The sequence below is a fragment of the Lepisosteus oculatus genome, chromosome 12, assembly GCF_040954835.1.
Source record: "Lepisosteus oculatus isolate fLepOcu1 chromosome 12, fLepOcu1.hap2, whole genome shotgun sequence".
Taxonomy (NCBI): Eukaryota; Metazoa; Chordata; class Actinopteri; order Semionotiformes; family Lepisosteidae; genus Lepisosteus; species Lepisosteus oculatus.
Genome location: NC_090707.1, coordinates 15900968 through 15922712, shown reverse-complemented (window position 1 = coordinate 15922712; position 21745 = coordinate 15900968). Strand labels below are relative to the sequence as shown.

Here is a 21745-nt window from a genome sequence, read left to right as displayed (position 1 = left end):
AACAGATTTAAGCTGCGCTCTGTAAACAGGTCTACCTGCGTTATATCCTATGAAGTACTGAGGAGCAGGCTCAGGACTTGTTCAGTCTTGGTTCCTTTTAGAAAAACTGAAGTCAGTTTTGCATGTTTTTAAATATTTTCCCCAAAACAAATCTCATTGCATAACATTTTAATTAAAAGCAAGGGAACACAACTACCATGAAAAATGGTTGCATTTTTATTCTGCAATGGTAACTATAATGTTAAAAATCAGCACTGATGTGGTCAATAACCAGTGTAACATCACAGTAAAGAATCTCGTTAGATGTAGTCTTATTCCATCACACCTGCATCTTTTGTAGTAATGTACTGTTTGGAAGTAAAATGTATTTCATCAGATGCCATCAATTTAACAGCGTAAATTAAATGCTTCTTATCTAATCATGCATAAGTATGCTGTGAATATCTGTTCAAAAGAAAAAAACTAGGTGCTGGCATTGCTCATGAACATATTCCTGCCAAATACTGATCCCCTGGTCCTGCAGGATACCTGTCTCTGGTGGCTACAGCTGAGCTCCGAGGTTTGGCTAACTTCTTGTTTCAAATATCCCTCATTCAAAGGTAGTGTTTCTGGCAATTTCAGCACTGTGAACTCAACAGTAAGGGTAAGCCTTACCCTTATTGCTGAGGAAATGGCTCTTAACAGGATGAATTGATGACGAACAGGTCTAGGTGGTAACAACAATTTACCGAACACTCCCACGAAGTTCTTTCTTTGCGGAGTGGTTTCAATTCACACCTTAAAGATGGTAGTTGTCTACCTCAGAATTTGAAACAGGGTCGATACTTACGAAGATTAAAAATCCGTATTTAGTAGGGGAAATCACATTTAAAAATACGCCCGTGAGAACCGAAACCTGTCACCCTATAATTAATAAATGTCGGTGCGTTAAAAAAAAAAACAGAAAACGAAATACCCCCCAGGACAATGATCGGGAACTACTACTGTAACATACAGTCCCAGAGATGAGAAAATACTCTCTATACACGGCGTATTCTGCTTTGCCTCGAGAATGAGCAGACATTAAAGGGATTCAGAAGTCAAAGGAGTACAAAGACCTTTAATGTAATTAACTTGCATAGTTTTCTCCGGATAAAAATAAACCAGCCTCCCACACTGTTAAAGGAACCCTGGCATTGATCTCGGAGAGTTGGACAGCACGTACTGTACATCGGTACTCAAGAGCGTTGTGTAAGCGCCGCTGTACGTGAAACTGTCAAACCGCTCAGCTGTGTTCAGTACGGGCCCTCACCCGTCCGGGTGCAGAACTACAGAACTTACCCACTTTCACGCATGACATTACTGTCCCCACAGTCGCAGGCCCCGCCGGCCTGGCTCCGGAACATATTGAAATCGTGCCCAGTGTGATCACCGTTGTTGAAACACTCGGCACAGAGTGACATGCAAGGGGAAATGCCACAGGTCCGACAACGGTACGCCACGAAATTGGCCGTCCACACCAAGCCACACAGAGTGGCGTTGTCATAGGACCGGACGGTTTTGCAGAACTCCTCGAATCCTTCCCCTCCTGCCAGCAGGCATTTGCACCATTCGAGGGCCTCGGCGTCTCCCACCAGCCTTTCCGGGTTTAGGACACTGTCCAAGAGCTCTTGAAGCTGGCGGACACCCGGGCTGTTGTCAATCCGGTTGAGCTCAGCTTTGAGATGGGCGGCTGTGGATTTCTTGTCCCGGCGCAGCAGCGACGCCGCCATCATGAACTCCGGCTTGTTAGAAGGGATTTATTTTTGTTGTCTTGTAGCCGTGGTCTCGGGGTTTCTCGCGATGTCTCCTGGCAGCGAGGTTAGGTCAGTGCTCTCGACTATGCGTGCTGTGTGCGCTTAGACTTGGCTGTCGTCGTGGCGAAGTGTCATAATATCGATCTGGTTTAATTCTTTCACTATGATAAATGTAGTTCTAGGTAACGTGCACGCATGCACAGGTGTACACCGTGCTATCGCCACTTTTCTTAAAAGCAATTGCTTTTAAAAATCACAAATTACCTTCTAACTATATTAAGCAGTAACTTGAATTTCCATCCATCCATAGAATATGAACAAGATTATTATTAATATCAACATTCATTTTCGTTCAAAATCTGAAACGGGAAATTATGAGAAACGTCCCACTTTTTGCATGTATTATTCCTATAGTCCGTTGTAACGTGATCCCTGGCACTGTGTTACTGCTATTTTAGTCTTGCCTTGTATTAATGTTTAAAAATGCATCTTCGAGGAAAGAATACAGCGACAGCTCTAATGTATTTCTTACAATGCACTACATTATCCAGTATGACCTAGCAATTTCGTATATAGTATGATGCTTTTTTTGGAGTGGTCACAAAAGCCTCCTCATAAGACCAGGCGAAATAGAAGCTCCTCCCTTGACATTTTATCGTCACAAAACTTCGTAGCTGGGGCTTCATGAAGGCGGATCCCGAATCTTCCATTCTGTGTTTGTTTACTGAATCGACGTGCGTCTCTAAATCACGTGAACTAAATCATGACCAGAGAAATGTTTAAATACAATAAAAAGTCATTAACCAGGGAGGATGTGGCATATTAGATATAGCTGTGTAGTTTGACCCGTATCACCACGTACTGTAATATCATCACGATATAAGGATCTCATCATTTGATCTGGTTTATTTCTTTTTTTATTTGCACTAAAAAGAACATATCTAAGTGCGATACTACCACGGGGACGTTAAAGGACACGTCGGAGCTATTTTTTCTTATGTTTTGAAGCAGTTGCAATAGGTTGACGTTCTTTAGGTTTTCTAGGCGACTGGTGTTTGTGAAGCGCCAGACACTGTAGCTTTATAAATTCCATAAACTCTATCATAAAAATGGCACATTCGTACATCTGACAGTACTAAAAGCAGCTGCATTCACTCTCTGTAACAAAGAGAAGAACACGGCTGGTGCCGTGCTATTAATTAAAATACATATCGAGAATTTCTGATGGATGCTTTCCCTCCTGGCCTTTACCAATCATGGCCTCCTAATAATCCCCATCTATGAACTGGCTTCATCACTCTGCTCTCCTCACTGACAGCTGATGTGTGGTGACAGCTGATGTTTTGGCGCACTGTGGCTGTATCATTCAGGTGGGGGCTACACATTGGAGGTGGAGGGGAGTCCTCGTCACCTTTAAAGCGCTTTGCGTGGAGTTTCCAGAAAAAGCGCTGTATAAGTAATTTATGTAAATGATTATTGTTATTATTATTAGAATTGTTCACATCTGCATGAAGATAGGGATGTGTCAGCGTTTAGATAAGGTGTGTTGTGTAAAACCCAACGGGACCGTTGAGACTTTTTATACTAATATACTTAACATTATTCAGAAAATACTGCCAATTCGGATTTTTGATTTGCACATTTAATATATAGCTTCATGAATGTTTTCTGTCACTTGCTATCATTTTATTTTATAAATTGTTTTATAAATGCCGAAAATGAAATACGTCTTATTCATCTTTCTTTCTAGTGAACGATGACTTCCAGAGGATGATTAAATTCACTATCAAAAATAAAATAACGAACAGCAAATCAGCTGGGAGTACTGTCGGTAGTAGGAACGCAATTTCATGCTCCCTTTTCTTCCCGGACTGTTTTGTTTGTTGCCTCGCCTTTTTACGTTATTTCCGCTATTGTTTTAAAATCCAAAGCATGTGTATTTTGCATCTTTTACTTACTTTTTTATAGACGTTTGTGAGATGCATTGGATATTTACTCGGAGTGATTACGGACATTGACAGCAAAAAGAAATAAATTAAGAAGCAATAACACCAATTTTAGGTATGTATAACCTCGTTTTCCAATATAGGTTTTAAAAATGTATCACAAATGTTTTTTTTTCGTACATCGCCGTTACAGTAAATGGGAATGAAAGCTTTAAAAAGTAACCAACACATGACTGAAGCGTTCGTTTGCATCGGAATTGCAGTGCTAAATGATTATTTTAGTTTTCCCAGCAGATGTTTTGTGCCAGGATATGATATAATGTAGGAAATCTGGGATTGCACCTTTAAAAGAGAAATTAGGGAAAGCAGTCCTTGGGACCTTTCTCCTGCGTGATTTGTCTTTCGGAGCTGGCTAGATTATTTTGTCTCTCTTTATAATTCCCCCTGTGTGTGTATATGAAATTGCACAGCTACACCTTTACATCTGTTCAATTGCGTTCTGTCCATTACAGGGACACTGGTCATACTCAAATCCCGTTAATTTGAAGGAAAAGCATTTGAAAAAAATGAAGCTGAAAGAACTGGAAAGTTGTTTACAGCAGGTTGATGTTTTTGAAGAACCCAAGTTGCTCCTGGAACAATATCCCACCAGACCCCACATTGCAGGTAACAGTTTTAGATTTGAGAGGATAAATAAAGACCTCACTACTTACTTCACTTTAAAGCAGACCTTTTTAGAATCTGTTCCTATTCTAAGGGGGATGGATTTTCTGAGATCTTAAAATAACCTTTGGTGTGTTCTAAGAGTTTGGTGTATTTTAAGAGCTTACCAACAGTTGCTCATAATGCATGGCTGGCAGAAGGACTAGAATGGGTTACATACAGTACATTATATATGGGATGTATGTGTCTGTGATTCTAATTTGATTTCTTGTCTTTTTCAAAGCCTGCATGCTGTATACTATCCACAACTCCTTTGATGACATTGAAAATAAATTGGTAGCAGATCTGGGGTGTGGATGTGGCGTCCTCAGTGTTGGAGCTGCAATGCTAGAGGCAGGGTGAGCGTCCTGATGAAATGTGTTTTAAATAAAGTTTCTCTAACATTAATGAAGCTTGTTCCAGGCAGTCAAGTAAGCATATAAAGTGTTTGGATTAAGAAATCCTTACTGAATAGACAACAGAGACCACAGATGAGGAGTAAATGGTCTGTTCAAATACTGCTTTCATGTCTACATGTCCTAGATTTTAATGTAGCACTCCTACCTATTATGATTTCCAGGTTTTGTGTTGGTTTTGACATTGATGAAGATGCATTAGAAATATGTAAAAGAAACATGGATGAATTTGAGCTGAAAAATATCGATGTGGTTCAGTGCGACGTGTGTTCTTTGGAGTCAGATAGTGTCTCCAAGAGATTTGACACAGTTATCATGAATCCCCCATTTGGAACCAAACACAATAAAGGTAAGCAAAAATTGATTGTTAAAACATGAATATTCTTTTCTATGCTTAATGTTTCAGAGAGTAAACCCCATTTACTGATAAACTGAACATCTGTTGTCCACAATTTTGACTTGTCCCCATGTGATTACAAAAGCTGTTTTGTTAGCTCGTTGCATCTTTGAATATTGTCAAAATGATCATTGGAGGTCTTTGATGTCGGTCAGAAAACATTGCAACTGTCTTATATTGTGGAAAATTTTCAGTATGTTGTAATTTCTCAAATTTGAGGAACACTTTCTTTGAGCAAAACAGTACATCCTTTTTGCATTAAATCTGCTAACCCATTAAACTGTGTGTAACACTTAAGAGTTCTCAAATATTACCAATATTCACTTTATGCTTTTAATAGGGATGGATATGCAATTTCTCAAGACTGCATTCCACATGGCAAGAACAGCAGTCTATTCTCTTCACAAAACATCAACACGTGAAGTAAGTTAGTTTACACCTTTTTCAGAAGCTAATTAATCATGTATGTGAATGCAAAGAATAAAAATTACTTGTTTTTCTTTAAAGCACATACTTAAGAAAGCAAAAGACTGGAATGTTAAGATGGAAATCATAGCAGGTAAGGGAAAGATACCTATTGTGTTTATAAATGTCTAAAAAAAATTAAGATGCTGGTATTTTAATGTGGTTTCATTTCTCTTGTTTAACAGAGCTTAGATATGACTTACCAGCCTCCTACAAATTCCATAAAAAGAAATCGGTAAGGTTTTTGCACCATGGATGAATTTTAAATACTACCTTTCTCACTGTTGGCTCAAATTCTATTTGAATTCAGTGACATACTTTGCCCCATTTCCTTCCCAAAGAGACAGACGCAAAGATATGTTATTCTTTTAATTAAAGAATACACTGTACACACATGGCAGATAAAGACTGCAGGGCAACTCAAAACCATGTACACATCAGTGTGGCAACAATAAAAGGTTACTTTATTAAAAAACATTTCCTACATAAAAAAAGATCAGGTAACTGCACTTTACATAAATGTGTTAAGGTAACTGCAGTCCCAATTACAGGAGGCTTACATATTAAGTATTGGAACTGTTCATGTAAGACTTGTTGGGCTTAAAACATTTCAGTGTTCTCCACTTAAGAACATAAACTGGGGGAACAGTAAAAAAAAAAACTGCAGCCAAATCATTGTGGTTCCTGCATTTAACATGCACACACATCTGCCAGCATCATTGCCCAGAACCAGGGAGAAATAAAGCTGTATTTAAGTCTTAACCATGCTTTATATTCCTGTTGCAGGTCGACATAGAAGTAGACTTCATACGCTTCTCCATGAAATGAAGACTGAATAGGAGTGGATTTAAAAAAATAAAAAAAATCACTATTTCTCAGAGCCATTTTCAGTTTTCATCTGTTTTGCTACTGGCTCCTCCACATCTCCAGCATTTACTTCCTCCAGAGCTCTCTTCTTTGGACTTGCAGGTGCTAGAAGGGGGGGGGAAGAGATCAATGTGAATGGTTGACTAGGTTGTGTAAAATTTCCTAGCATATTTTCATTTGACTGCAGTCATCCAATGTAGTACATAAAATTGAACTGCTAGCCCATTTAAAGAAAGACCAGATTGGCTAGCGTGAAGCCATGTAAGAGGTCAGGTATTCCAACTACAGCTAATTGAACAATTTTAAAACTAAAGCACAATCACCTGTAAAGTGATTTTTCTGTAGAAGTATTCCTTTAATAAAGTAAGCTATTACTTAACCACTTAATAAAACAAAGCTAATTGAATGCTAAATTTATAGACAGTCCTCAGAATATCAGGTTTTGTTCCATGTAGTTTTTCTGCTCCAATTTCATTAGAGATAATTAGGACTATAAATACCACGTCTATATGCATGAAAAGTAACTGCAAGTGCAATTATGTAAATCACTGAATGTCAATTATTTTTTTAAAAAGAGCCATTTTTACCCAGTCTATACAATTTACAGAACTGCATAATCAAGACACTGTGTAGCTGCAGATTTTATGAACAGATCAATACTTTGTCATATAAAAAAACTGGACGGCACTTTATTACTGCAACAATTGTGGATGTAGGTGGAAACTTTCAGTTCTAGATGTGCTTAAACCATATTTCATTGGGTTAGCCATTGGATAACCCATGGCTGAAGCCAAAACTTACTTCTAGCGCAATGATATGTAATGGCCCATGTGAATTCCAAACAAAATCAAAATACTGCTTCTTGTCTTTAAAAGGACTGAATGTTGTGGCTCTCGACTACATTGTAGACAAATGTTAAGGTCCTGTTCACATGCACAACACTTAAGTCTTCAAGCCTTCTCTCCCAAAAATCAAGCTAGAACAAAACAGAGCATTGCCTCCTGGTGTTGCTCCAAGACTGGAATTAGTTCACAGCCCATAATGGATTTGGCAAATCACTTTACCCTTTCAAGTTCCATCTTAAAACTCATTTCTAAACTCTAGCTTTAAAATCTTTACTGCACAACTTGTATTGAAATGTACTATAGAAGGTGCCATACAACAATCAAGATTATAACCACTGCTACAAGTTACAACCCTGATGATCTGTAACATGCCTTCAGTTGTTACAAGCTAGCTTACCTTCATGCTCCTCGGGTTCATCATCACTCTCAAATTTAGTCTTCTTGCCTTGAAACTCCACTTTGGCCTGGTCTCTTCCACCTCTGTCTTTTCGTCCACCCCGTCCTCTTCCTCCTGCTTTCCGACCCCCTGAAAAACAACCATTTGATGTCAATGATCGGATTTCGTTTGAAAGGAAAAGCTAATTAATATGAAAATAGTTTAATTGGGCAATACCTACTATTTCTTTGTTTGCATACTAGATGCTAATCAGCTTTGCAACACCCCCCCCCCCACCCCACACTGCAACTCCCAGTGCCAATGCTAGACGTCCTTACACAAGCCTCAGGACTAGATCTCCATTTAATCCTGGCTGTTCTCGATCAACTTGACTGCTTCAGAAGTCAGACATATCTCACCCCAAAGCATCTTTGAAACTACAGGGACACATGAACATGCAAAACTAAGCCAGTAAATATCCTCTTATCACCTATGGAGATCTTAAACACAAATACAGCACATTCCATTTCCAAATAAACCCTGACAATTAAAACTGTGGCAGATACCTCGACCTCGACGTTTATTCAGGGATCCCTGCTGATCTTCAATTATCTTCTTCAGCATCTCCTTCTCCACATCTCCTTCCAGCACCTCCCATGTTACATCCTTTTTGTTTATTTGCAAGTTGCCACCATTAGCTTCTTTAGCCTTCTCAAGAGCTTCCTTTGCATTTGATTTGAAGAGGATTGTACCCTGTAGGGGGAAGGAATCTAAATGACACTTGAACTGTGAAGGTAGTCAGCTGCACAAAATTCCAAGTTTCAGCATGCCACATACTCGTGCTAAATGACTCCAAGCTAAATGAGGACAAGCCATTTGCACTTATCTAGTTAAACATTTACCGAGAAAATCATATTTACAGATCAATTCTACAATTCAATGACTCACTGCATTATCTTCACTTGTGCACAAAGCAAACTTAAACAATGTTGCAAATTATTGCCAAGATATCAGGTCAACAAGTTGTACCATCAATGCAAAACTGCTTTACATGCTGCCTTACCAATTACGAAGTGCTCAGAAGACCGTCACTAGTCTATAGCAAGAACTTACCTCCTTAGCACCTCTAATGAAATCGATCCATTTGATTTGACCATGGCCAGCAAATAATTCATGGAAGTCTTCCCTTGAGGTCTGATCAAGATCACCAGAAAACTTCAACAGACATCCAGTGTGTTCATCCAATGATTTCTACAATGGGAATTAAGAGTTGACCACCAAAGGGGTATAAACCCAAGGTAAAAAAAAACATTCAACTCAAAACAGACAATTAAAAAAAATACCCTACCATTTCCTCATCCTCTGCTTGCTTTTGCATTTCTTCTTTTTCTCTGAAATAGAGAATTTGCAGGGTTTTAGAAAACTTCTTCAGCCCCATTTGCCGAACTTCTATTACATGATGCAAAAGGGACTATTCAAATATCACAGAAAGCAAGCATGAATGGGTCAAATCTTAGCTTTAGAACTAGAATAAATGTAACTATACTATTCCTAGATAACAGGTGTATGTGGACACTTCCAAGATGTAAAAAATAAAAGGCAAGCCTACTTACTGTTTTGCTTTTGCCTTGGCTTCAGCTCTCAGCTGCTTTCTTTCTTCATTTTTCTTTGTAAAGTAATCCTCCCTAAAATAAATATGTTCTTAGAAAGTACTATTGTTTAACATTTCAGCTGTTCTTGACATACTTGTTGAGATGGTAAACTTCCACCCTCAAACTACTGCTGAAAAGATCCACCAGATCTTTCAATAAATAGCTAATCTAAGGATGTTATTAAGCCACCATGAATCAAATTAGCTAGGTTACAGAGAAGGAAGCCCTTTCGCCCTACTGACATGCATGGTCAGAAAGCTACAAAAATAACTTTACTCAAGAACACATTCTAGACGGACATGCAGGGCACACACACAATTTAAGTTACCAATTAAGTCAGCCAGCAGATCTTTGAAAGGTTGGAGGAAATAAAGAGAATGATTAACACGAATATACCAAGCCAAAACTGCATGCTAGAAAAGATGTTGCTGTACTCAGAGCCCATATATGTATGTAAAAACTATGAAAATGGACAATTGTGCACTTAAAATGCACTAATTAATACAATTTCACCACAGATCAGCAAAATATACCTACTTTAAAAGCACAATCATTTCATTGTCTTTGTATTTCAAATCTGGCATCTCAACAAACTTCTTAGCAGATTCATCCGTGTCAAAAACGATGAATACTGATCCCTATAAAAAGGCACAAAGAAAAAAGGTTAAAGACAAGAAAGACATAGAATATGAAATAATTTTTAAAAAGTCAGATATCCAACCTTGAACTGCTTTTGTGCATTCTTCCTCATTTGAATATTTTCAATATTTCCTTTGCCTTCTAGCCATTCCTTCACATCATCAAGACTTGAGTCTGTGGGAAAACCTTTCTGGGGAAAAAGAAGGAAATAAAGTCAGTGCAAATGATAAAAGAAATTCTACTTGAAGTATAAGAATCCAATGAAGGCCTTACTTACAATGTAGACTGATCTGTGTTTAACTGCATCTTTGTACTCGTCGTTAGCTTCGGGCAGAGGCTTATCTGGGGATCTTCTTATCTTTGACTTATCTTCACTGATTTCTATAAGCCCAGTTTTGGATTTTCTCAGTGAATCAGTAATCACATTGAAGTCTTTGGTTAAACGGCTCAGCCTACAGCAAGAAACAATCCAATCAGGATTCATTCCAGACAGACAATATCAGAATATTTAAGGAACACCTTTCAACGTTGTGATGTTTAAGAGCAAGTAAAATTCACTTTGAATTATGAAATATATAAACATTAGCTGCTGCAGTAGCAACACTAAAGACCTAATTCTACTTCACCTATTTTAGTTCAAATAGACAGTTGTTTCACCCTAAAAAGAACCAGCAATGCTATATACTCAGCCAGTAGAACAGGGTTATATAGCAAATATTAATACATCCCCATGAGTCACAGCAACTCCTTCTTGCTCTTAAACGTAACCCCTAAAGGGATTCCATTTAAGAATATATAAGGTTAAACACATTGCTATAGAACCCAGATCAGCCCTCATATGGGTCAATAACCATTTATAATTGTTTACTTCGATTTCATGCACATGACTTTAACACCCATAACAATTATTTATTTTATTAACCAGGTACAATACTGTCAAATATACGTGGCCACTTGAGTAGTATTAAATATTCTATGTATACTCCATTTAATAGACTTCAAAATAATGACGGTCGGTTTCAATAATCGCCGTTTTTAGTTTTTCTGCCAGCAGGTGGCGCAATTGACGCTGCCTTATACTCAAGCAAGTAAATATCAGGTCCAATACTAACACTAGACTGCATCTTGTGGTGTAGTGGGTTAATAAAGCATATCAGTGCGTTTACAGCAACATAAACAGATACTGCCCCTGAATAGACCGACTTTTTTTTTTTTTAAAAGCAGCACGTACACTGTAGTACATTTTACAAAGACAAGCACCAGATAGAACTGGGTTTGCGTGTTAGCACTGCTGTCAAACACTACATACCTGTTAAATTTGATCATGGTTTCAAGCGGCACCCATCCATCATCTAGCTGTATCTGCTCTTTGAGGAACTTGTCTCTTGGAAGATTATGGTCACCGAAATAGTACTGTTAAGGCAAAGAAATCCCACTCCTTTGGTAAAGCTGCACAGTATCATTGTGATTAACATTACATTGAGGGGCAATATATTGTTGCAACTCTCCTAAAAGATCATTAAAAGAAATCCTTAAATTTACCTCAATCTGTTCGGCAACTCTCTTCTCAAGGGTCGTCATTTCTTGGTTGGTATCTGCCATGTTTAATCTGAAAGGCACAATTTCTTAAAACATTAACACCCTGATGCATGCATGCATTTTTCACCTAACTGGTAATTTCAGATGTTTGCCCTGGGCGAACGCAGTCTTGCGCCCGTTTCTCGCCGGCTCCGGCTCCCTTGTACTGTATGTGATAAAGCGGTCAGAAATGGAAAGATGCAGATTTTCTTGAGGCTACAGGAATCTACTCCAGACAAAAATATCCCGTAGCATAATGGAGGGTCTCACTGAATTCATGAAGCGAGCATTCTCTAAATGTAGTATTGTACATATAATTACATCACAAATCGTAAACACGCGAAACAATCCAAGAGCAATTTTCCTTTTAAAAATTGATAAAACAATTCTGGGCTATGTTAAAACTTTATTCAACACAATTGCAAAGCAAAGTGGCGATACATTTCCTCCATTTCAGCCTAACGACCCGATTTAATACATCCAAAAGCGTTCTTCAGAGAGTTGAGAAAGCAGTTAACAGAAAATCGAGGCTTCCACACCGCCCATCTCCCCCTGCCGGAACATGAGGTCTCCACGTTTTTTTGTTTCGTCACAAAAAAAATCTGCATTGAAACCAGCATGTTTCACCACCCAACCAAAATTAAGCGACTTCATGCAAATTTAAAATTTACCGTTTAGGTTTGTGCCGTACTTGGACTTAACGCGTCCAATCCATAAGTATTCCGAGATGGACAAAATGACATTTAAAGCAGTTTCGTACCGGTATTTTCTCAGAAGCCTCATACGAACTTTACGTGGGAAGTTCGATTAGAAAAGAACACGCTGCACCCCGCAACACAGAAGCATTCATAGTTCTGAAGAACACAAACCAACATGTACATGAAGGAAAAAATAAGCCACAAAACTAACCTTATCCCTCTTTCCCCCAAATAACCGACGGCCCGTAGCTACCTGCTCTTGTAATAAGCTCTTATAGCACGCACTCTTATCCCAGAAACCACTGCGCTTCTACGGGGCGTGGGATGGCCCAAACGCTCTCACGTCCTACGAACGTCGAAATTGCTTCTGTTAGATCGCGTGTGCAGCAACCGAAAAGGGTGGTGTTTTTGGTCCTACGAAGACGATTGACCTATCCGAACAAACCATTCTCTATTACACAGAACGTGTAAAGCTTTGTAAAAATATATTAGAACAGATCGTGAAATCGCTATAGCCCGTGCTTGCTGTTTTCAGGAATAATAATATTATGATAAATCTGGAATGTGGTTAAATGGATTGTCTGTTAACAGCAGACTGTAAACGATATAATCACAGTTTATACACAGCCACGTAAATGATAACATGGCTAGTAATTGTTAATAATAACAGTTTATTCCTTATTACAAAATGCTGTGTGTTAACCAAAATTCATGAATTTCAAAATACCAAAAAACAAATATTACAAAAGCATTCAAACACATAGACAATTCAGTAGATTTCTGCTGAGGAATTTACAGTACACATTTTCGGTGTTCAATAGAAGTTGCTTGCATTTACATAATGATTTCTATCTGAAAAGATACCAAAGAGCTTTATATATAGGTGGGGGCCGCATTTCTCCAATGAATTCCAACATCCAGTCTCGGTCTTGCTTAGTTGCTGGGAGGAGGCTAGAAGGTGGCAGTGTTGTATGTTAGCTGAAATGAAATCATTCACCGCAAAAAAAAAATTCCAACAAATTCGGTTTAGTAAAAAAAAAATGACAAAGTAAATATCAAAATGGTAAACGTATCTCTAAAAGGTAATAACAAAACATAAACATTTCATGTGCAAATCAAGCGTTCTTGCAAACTGCTCTAAAACGTACCCAAACATTAGTCAAAGTGGTTATGGACGTGTAGACAAGACACAGAATGGGTTGTATGCAGTGCGGTTTTCCTGACCTTCTAATACTCTTGCTCTACCATATTTTTGTGCTTCTTGAAAAATCGTGTCTGAAACAAAACATAATTTATTTAAAAGAACTAAAAAAACATTCACCAATACACACAATGCTTTTAAAACATCATATTCTTCATAAATAATGCAAATACATTAGTAAACAAAATGAACAGATTTCCCCAAAAAATTATCCTTTGAGGAAATTCAACGGTGTTGAAATAAGAATCCTTTATTTTCTATAATTCCTTTTTCTAAAATCAAAGATATATACAGTAGTACAAAACACTGTAGCAACAATTTAATCAAAGTTTAAAAAACGTTTGCTGTACTAGATCATTGGAATACTGCAGCTGGTTATATGTCTAAAAAACTAGACTCATACATTAGAAAAATTCCTCTAGGCTTTTACTTGCTTTTGTGCTTTTTCTAGGTATTATGTCCACGTGCTATTCACAGATTGCTGAGCTCTTTCTGCTGTCAATAATGAGCCTTTTTTTTAATACCTAGAGGCAAAGGTGAACTCAAGCCAAAATGAACCAAAAGGTAATAATTCTGTTCACGATACAGAAGGGGAAGTGAAACATTTTTCTTCAGAGAACATAAAATGGCAGTTACTGTGATCCAAAGAGTTCATAAATAACAGAACGTAATTCTGTATTTCCAGAGCAATGGATAAAGGTACTTCATAATATTAGCCCAAATGTCCTTGAACACCAGTTACAGTAAAATAATACTCAGACGTCTGATCAACACATTTATCTCATCTGTATATACAGTATACTATATACACTAAGGATTGCACTAACTATACTTTTCAGGTGTTCATAGGGTAAATATAGATTCCTAAACTCTCTCTGGTGTCAGTGATAGGTGTTTTTAATAGCTATATAAGATCCTCAGACCTAACAGCAACTAAACGAGCTTGACTGGCCTCTTCTCATTTGTAACCATTATTATGTTCTTATCTACTGTATCTTATGATCTGTTCATTTTAAACAGTATCATTCTATTGGAAATACTCATTGTTATAACCCTATAATACTTTATTGCATCATAAAATAGTCTAATGTAAAATTTTAAATGAGAAATATTATGGTCTCTGTTAGGAAAAAAGCTCTTTTAACCCACCACATTAGCATAATAAACATGACCTTTTTTTCATTAAAATGTCTTGTGTTGGCTATGCTGCACATTTTTTAAGACCTCTTACTTGTCTTATTTCTTTTAGGCAATCTGAGGAAACATTTGCATACATTTTTCATCCCTAATGTAATTTTCCTTTTTGAGCTCTTAAAATCTTATTTCCTAAAATAACTTCCTTGGAAACATTTAAAAATTCTGACTCCTAGTGTGTAGCACTTTGATCCATGTCATGTTTTGCCACTTGCAGACATCTCTGTACAGTACAATACGCACAGCAGTCTGTGAAACCTGAAGTGGATCAGATCACTGCTCAAGGGTACACCTTTTTTGCTTCGCTAAAAAAAACAACAAAATCCATCATATTGATTGTCTGCTTTTTAAATCGAAGGGCTGCTGTTCTATCTTACAAAAGGCTGGGCACTCCTTAGAGAGAATAGCTTTTCAGATTTCTCCTGCTGACTCACAAACGCATGTGCTGCCTCAGATATCGTACATCAGCGCATGGAGTGATGGATGCTGCTGGTGTCATGTATGTTGGAAAGGACAAACTGTACCGAGACGGGGGTTAGCCCTGGCTCAGCTGTTCAGGAATTGCCATATAGAAACCTATGCCCTCAGGCCAAGGACAGGAGTGACCTGGTGCTAAGCGGGTTTCAGGGCATCTGAACCTCAGTGCTGAGCAAAGTAAAATGAAAGACCCAGAAATATATAGCCCCAGAGAGCGAGAAACACCGGAAGGACAGCAAAGCACCGGAAACAAGAGACAGGCCAGAGAAGGAGCGCCCTCTGGCTGCAGAGGGCGTGACAGCTGGTACTTCACCTTTGCCCTTTCTCAAATGGACGAGCCACTGCAGTCCAGATGCAATGAAGGCAGATCTACACACTGTAAACACAGACACAGCCATGCGATCGCATAGCACTGGGGAGGCTGCCAGCTATTTCCCACTTGTCCTGCTCGGGGTCGTACTTCTCTATGCTCTGAAGGTAAGTTCCTTTGGAGTAGGAGTATCCTCCTGTGACGTAAATACAGCCGTGCATGACGACAGCCCCACACTCCATTCTTCTCTCCTTCATCGCAGACATCTGCCTCCATTGGTCCTTTTCCGGGTCATAGCAGTCGGTGATGGTGGTCTGTCCACCAACCAGGTACAGCTTGTCGCTCAGAGCCACAGAACACAGGCCGTACTCTAGGGAGGTAACGAAAATGAAAGTAAGGGACTTTTCTGATTTTTACAAACTAGAAACAGCGTATAACTAGACAACCTTCATGTAACTGTTAAGAATGCTTCTGGTACTCCGGATGTGGTTGTGTTTTTGAGTAGGTGATCAGGGGTTGAACGGTAATTACATGCAAAATGACACTTTTAGTGAATATCACGACAGGAGTTTAGTTTTATTACTGTGTCAATGTTTTCACAGCCCTTCTGCATGGAATACCTTGAAAATGACTGAACAGTATGAGCGTGCTTTGAAAGAAGACCCTTCATTGTTTTGTGTAATTTTTTCCTTTTTTTCCAATTTTTTCCTTTTTTTAAAATTGTATAATGTTAGCATGCCCAAAGAGGTTGGGCAGCCAGTTGACCTTGGACCCCTAGAGGGTTTTTTTCTCCTTACTAAGATGTTTTTGGTTCCTCTCCTCCATTGTCTTCTGGTCTTTTCTGTTCTGTATTCACAACACGTATGGTCACTTGCTTTGTCAAGCACCTTGGGGGCAACCTTGTTGTGAAAGGCACTATATAAAAATAATTTGAATTGAATTGAATAATCCCAAAAGCCTTGATTTACAGCCCCCACCTCCACACTAGAATACACCTTGGAGTGTCTGCTGTGCTTCTCAATCCTTCTCTTGTTAGTCCAGTGCTTTCTGTAGAGCAGACTACATGGAAATGAGTGTGCCTTCAGGTTAATATCAGACCTTGTCTGAAAGGTCACAGGCCTCGTGAGCCCATGTGATCCACAACATCTTCAAATTAATAACTGAATCAAGCATTTACATACACATCTCCGTACCATAAACTATTTCATGCAGTTATTTTAGTGTGCCATACTAAATAAATCCCAATATGTGTGAATGAGACTTGGTGTTTTTAGAGGTTAGGGATTTCTCAAGTGGAACAACCAATATGACTGGCAACCCACTGAAGCTCAGCAGGTAAAACTAAGGTTGCTGCTGGAAGAGGCGTTAGTGGGAAAAGTAGGGAGCGCTCACCCTGTGGTCTGTGTGGTCCTAATGCCCCAGTATAAAGATGAGGACACAAAACTAAAAAGGCGCCATCCTTCAGATGAGTCATAAAACCAAGGTCCTCACTCTCCATGGTCATTAAAAATCTCAGGGTGTTTGTCTAAAAGAGTAGTGGTGTAATCCCTGTCTCCTGACTAAATTTCCCCCTGGCCTTCTAATAATCCCCATCTATGAATTGGCTTCATCACTCTGTTTTCCTCCCCACTGAGAGCTGGTGTGTGGTGAGCATTCTGGCGCACTATGGCTGCCGTCGCATCATCATGGTGGGGGCTGCACACTGGTGGTGGTGGAGGGGAGTCCCCATTACCTGTAAAGAGCTTTGAGTGGAGTGTCCCGTAAAGCGCTATATAAGTGTAAGCAATTATTACTGTAAAATGTTATTGGTCAAATAGCCTGAATGTGTTTCATGTGTCACTCAGACGTTGGCTGTCAGCTGGAGAACTGTTTGTCTTACAGGCGGTTGCCAGACTGCCTGTTGTAAAACCATAGCAACCTGAGAACGAGCTCACCAGTGCAAGATTTCATGGGAAGGTTGGGCTGAGTTCAAATTTGACAACAGACTGTGAAAAATGGCAGCATATTGTATTTTGTATCTCACTGTAATACATAATTTGTTTATTTTCTAAGTGACACTCAACAAGCAAATGACCAAGCATGGAAACAAAAGTTACAAAGTACACTGGAAAGGAAAATCGTTGCAGAAAATCATTACCTGGGTGAGGACTTATAGTAGCGATGCTCCACTCATTGAGGTCAGCCCTGTAGATCTGAATCTTTTCATAGGTAACACTTCCCCTATATCCATAGTGGCCACCAGTGACATAAATTGTGTCATGCAGGACACAAGCTGTAGCATTTCCTACACCTGTGTTTGAAATAAAATAAGAAATTAGGCACGTGGCTTCCAAATGGCAAATTACTCATACACATGGAAGAAATTATTAATGTAATAGACAGTATATAATGTACTGTATCCATCCATTAATTTCCTAAAAGATCTCTTAATCAGTGACTTTTACCTATGCTGATGTGCAGAAAGCCAGTCTGCCCCACACAGACAGTGCCAGACTTGTATAGAATTCCTGCAAGTCATAGCTGGTTTGATTGATCAAGGTCTGTTCAATGTCCAATACTTCATACTGCGCTTTGTGAAATTAAATGCTTGTTTAAAATACCACATGAAGAACCAGGCCAACTAATGTAATTGAAAGCTTGCATTTCCGTAAAAGACATATGCTTTATATTGCTGAAAATGCATTATGCATGGGTGCAAATTCTTTCTTTGCTTTGGATCAGGTGTTGTAAGAGACAAATTAATAGGGGGGGAGACTACTGTCTTCATTTTAGTCATTACAAAAATGTGTATTCCAAGTCATTTTATAATACAGATCCTTCAAACGTTTGAACAGTTGTAATCATTACCCTGCATCTCTCGAGAGATGGTCTCAGGTTACTGTATGTTTCACAGAAACCTTGTTATTCCTGGTCTTCCACTAGCGTGCCTAAATTATAGACAGGTAGTCAAAGATTAGTGCTAACCAGGCTGTGTAAAACCAGAGCCAAGTGGTCAAATTAAGCTCTTCATACCTTGGACCATATTCGCCACAGGAATCCATTTCCTCTTTAGAGGGTCATAGAACTCAGTTTCGCAGGCAGGGGCTCCTCCTCTGTAGCCTCCTATGACATACACACAGCCATGCAAGGTGACCGAGCAATGGTAATACCGGGCGTTAAGCATAGGGCACCCCTCGGCCCATTCATCACTGTCACTGTTGTAAATCCACACAGTATCCAGAGCCTCAATTGTGTCTGTCCTGTACCCTCCTGTGACGTAAATGTTGGGCCCCAGGAGAGTGACACTGTAGCTCTCCCTGGTGTGGTCAGGCATGTCCTTCCCATGGGTCCACATGTTAGTGACCGGGTCCCACACGTGTACCTCGGACAGAGGGTGCCAGTAGTACCCGCCGATAACATACATATTGGATGTTAACTTCTTACTACTACCGGAGATCTGGTTGCGACTGGATTTCAAGGCGCGGACGATTAAGGAATGGACCTTCTTCTCATTCCCAAGCAAACAGGGTTTCTGAAGGCCAAGGGCTGTCCTGAAGTATATCTCATCCACCTCAAGAGGGATGCAATGGAGCAAATCCTGCACATGATCAATGCGGGAGGGCATGTCGTGAGCGACCCACTTCACCACAGCTTCCACCAGCACGTCCTCCTTCCAGACGTTGAGGTTTTCTTTGGCCATTAGGGAGCTCAGCTTCTCGAAGCCGATCTCTAAAAACTCCTCCTGCCTGGCGACCTCCTCGAAGCTGCACAGCATCACCCTCCGCGCCTCCTTCTCTAGTCTGGGACAGACGTGGAACTCCGCGAACGAGTGCATTCCGAGGCAGTTGTCCACATCCAGGAGCCGAATCAGGAACTCCTCACACGCTCTCTTCACAGACGCAAACTGCAGGAGGTCAGCCGCTTCTAAAAGGCTCTGCACGTTTGTCTCTGTTATGCTTACCTGGGAAGTGTACACGTAATTCACCACTGCTGTCAATATCTCGCAGTCAATCCCCGGCAGCTTGATCAAGTCATTTGATCGCTCTTTCATGTCCGCTGTAAACATCACTTTGAAATAGGAACTGCGGGCGGCAAGCGCGGCTTTGTGACAGCGGAATATCTGTCCTGATCCACACTGGAGCGTGATGTCTGTGAACAAACCATCCAGGTAAAACTCTCTGAAAGCCTCCAAGAATTCGTTCGGGTGGTCAAAATCATAAAATTCGTACACATAGCAATCTTGTCCTTTCACTGACATGGCTGCAAAAAAAAAATATTGAAAAAGTGTTTTACTGTTTTTTTACGCGTTGGACACCGGTTCATTATGGCTTCAATATTTAATGTCAGATTCCCTATAGAACTCCTATAATGTTACCCACAGCGCAATACGGCACCTAAACAAATAACTTTTTTAGTCTAATATTTCACTATCGTTTTACAGTTCAGCCTATCAATTTTATGGACACATTAGGTTACCAAGAGTGTTACATATACATATAATAAACAAAAAATTAGGCAAATATTTTCAAATCAGGTAAATGTAACGAGATTAGATGAATACTTTTAAAGATAAGCGTTCAATTGAGTGAAATTAAGCGCAAAAGGCGAAGTTATTTATCAAGAGAGAAGTTGAAAAACAAGGAAATGCAGTTCAAACAACATTAATTAACATCTTAAATGCAAAATATTCTATTGGTTTAAAAATTAAGACACGACAGTATAAACTTTAGCAAACTGTTATGTTTAAATAACAATCATGTATTTATAGCGCACCTTTCATACGTCGGTTTAACACAAGGAAACAAGAAGTCATCACTAGACACCTCAGTCCGGTACAAACAATAAGAGGAGGTAAGCACTGAACATCTCAGTGTTTTGTAGACAATAGCATATTACATACCTGCTCGGTTCACACACAGTGTGTACAGGCTGTACAGAAAGCAGCGAATTTCACGGCTGGCAAAAAAAAGCACGACACATACTGACTGCACTGGTGCCCAGAAACCTTGGACACACGGATTCTCCGCTAGCAGCTCCAGCCAGCCAGATGGAGGGCAATTAGTCGTAAGAATGTCAGCACCGTTAGCGGTCCTATTTTGGTATATGTATATACTTAGAACAGCAGTCAGATGTCACCCTGCACTGTGCATTCTGGGCAGTCATGCCTTGCTGATATCAGCCAGTAGTATCTTCAGGCGAGGAGCCGGTGACTCTCGCCTTTTCCCTTGAGACATATTCTACAGCCATGATAAGGGAAAGCGTCCGGGCAAATGAAAGCGTTGTAAGGATTAACGTAGCTCACCGATCTGGGTGCATTATAGCACTTGGTCTGAGTTCTAATGCACTCAAAGCCAGCGATTCGTTTTTTTACATACATACATAAAATACCACGACAACCTAACTACGGAAACGCGTAATTGCATAATAGTACAGAAAGCGACCCACACAATTTCAGTCTATTCATTTGTGAATATTGAACAGTGCAAATACACGATCAGCGATTCACATTCGCCCATAGCTAAAGCCTTTTCGTTTTCGTTGCCATGGTATTTCGGCGTAATCCTGATCAGGATTTAATCCATTGCGTAATCTGGTTTTTACTTAAAGCTGCTAGTAACTACCAACCAACTACCTCTAATGATGCTGTTCTGCGTAGAATGTTACAGATATGCAGATTGTGTGATGTTGATTATTGTAATTTACTTGGTGTGTGTATAAATTGTGGATTTTTAATTGTTAAAAGAAATTACGATTGGGATATTACTAAAAATAGAAAAAAGAGCTATAATGACAACTTTTTGGTGGTTTCGTGGTTGTATTGAAACTATCCAAGGAGCTGCTATTTTGGTTGGTTTGTTTTTAAATGTATAAAATATTGTTTCCATTATATAGCTAGCAGAACTGGATACAATGCTCCGATTGCGCTAGTTACAAAATATCTAACACGGTGTAAGAGTGGCATCGATTCTGCAGTAATTCTCAGGATTAACCCCCTCTTACCATAGAAACAAGAAACCTTCAGAAACTATAAACTGAGAGTCTATTGTCCAAATCTGGTTCGTGGCCAGTTTTCACGTCTTTGGTTGTACACAGAATACTGATGATCTATTGACTTGGATTTTCTTCTCCATGATCGCAGAACCGCGCAAACATCTAAACTGCAATAAATGAGATGGACGTATCAAAAACACACCATCTTTACTCTTAATATAGTGTTAAGATTTATCT

At 39.4% G+C, this 21745-nt stretch overlaps 4 protein-coding genes across 11 annotated transcripts in view; 1 reads left to right on the top strand and 3 right to left on the bottom strand.

Moving 5' to 3' along the window:
• Window positions 1-1754, bottom strand: part of ubr3 (ubiquitin protein ligase E3 component n-recognin 3) — an 80107-nt gene extending 78353 nt beyond the window's left edge. For all 4 annotated transcript variants that reach the window (XM_069197078.1, XM_069197079.1, XM_069197080.1 and 1 more), the window contains exon 1: window positions 1321-1754. In XM_069197078.1, the coding sequence (XP_069053179.1) occupies window positions 1321-1754 (434 nt within the window). The remainder of the gene's footprint in view (window positions 1-1320) is intronic.
• On the top strand, window positions 1754-6581 carry mettl5 (methyltransferase 5, N6-adenosine). Of its 3 annotated transcripts, XM_015358911.2 has the most exons (9): window positions 1754-1844; window positions 3744-3836; window positions 4234-4387; window positions 4668-4782; window positions 5004-5188; window positions 5577-5659; window positions 5744-5795; window positions 5887-5936; window positions 6488-6581. In XM_015358911.2, the coding sequence occupies exons 3-9, from the start codon at window positions 4288-4290 to the stop codon at window positions 6527-6529; spliced, it is 627 nt and encodes a 208-aa protein (XP_015214397.1). In that variant the 5' UTR covers window positions 1754-1844; window positions 3744-3836; window positions 4234-4287; the 3' UTR covers window positions 6530-6581. The 3 variants fall into 3 exon arrangements, with proteins under 3 accessions (XP_015214397.1, XP_015214398.1, XP_006636662.1); XM_006636599.3 differs by lacking the exon at window positions 1754-1844 and having other exon boundaries at window positions 3554-3836; XM_015358912.2 differs by lacking the exons at window positions 1754-1844; window positions 5744-5795 and having other exon boundaries at window positions 3547-3836.
• On the bottom strand, window positions 6057-12674 carry ssb (small RNA binding exonuclease protection factor La). Of its 3 annotated transcripts, none has more exons than XM_015358909.2 (12): window positions 12568-12674; window positions 11623-11689; window positions 11390-11493; window positions 10358-10532; window positions 10163-10270; window positions 9979-10079; window positions 9403-9474; window positions 9138-9180; window positions 8903-9040; window positions 8356-8542; window positions 7811-7939; window positions 6057-6673 (listed from the first exon to the last, which is right to left on the bottom strand). In XM_015358909.2, exons 2-12 carry the CDS (start codon window positions 11680-11682, stop codon window positions 6570-6572), a joined length of 1221 nt encoding a protein of 406 aa, XP_015214395.2. In that variant the 5' UTR covers window positions 11683-11689; window positions 12568-12674; the 3' UTR covers window positions 6057-6569. The 3 variants fall into 3 exon arrangements, with proteins under 3 accessions (XP_015214395.2, XP_015214396.2, XP_006636663.3); XM_015358910.2 differs by having other exon boundaries at window positions 12610-12629; XM_006636600.3 differs by lacking the exon at window positions 12568-12674 and adding an exon at window positions 12419-12501.
• A 1114-nt stretch (window positions 12675-13788) lies between these two features.
• Window positions 13789-21092, bottom strand: klhl23 (kelch-like family member 23). The gene is made up of 4 exons (XM_006636524.3): window positions 20418-21092; window positions 18551-19777; window positions 17676-17828; window positions 13789-15908 (listed from the first exon to the last, which is right to left on the bottom strand). The coding sequence occupies exons 2-4, from the start codon at window positions 19773-19775 to the stop codon at window positions 15598-15600; spliced, it is 1689 nt and encodes a 562-aa protein (XP_006636587.1). The 5' UTR covers window positions 19776-19777; window positions 20418-21092; the 3' UTR covers window positions 13789-15597.
• Between the last annotated feature and the right edge of the window lie 653 nt (window positions 21093-21745).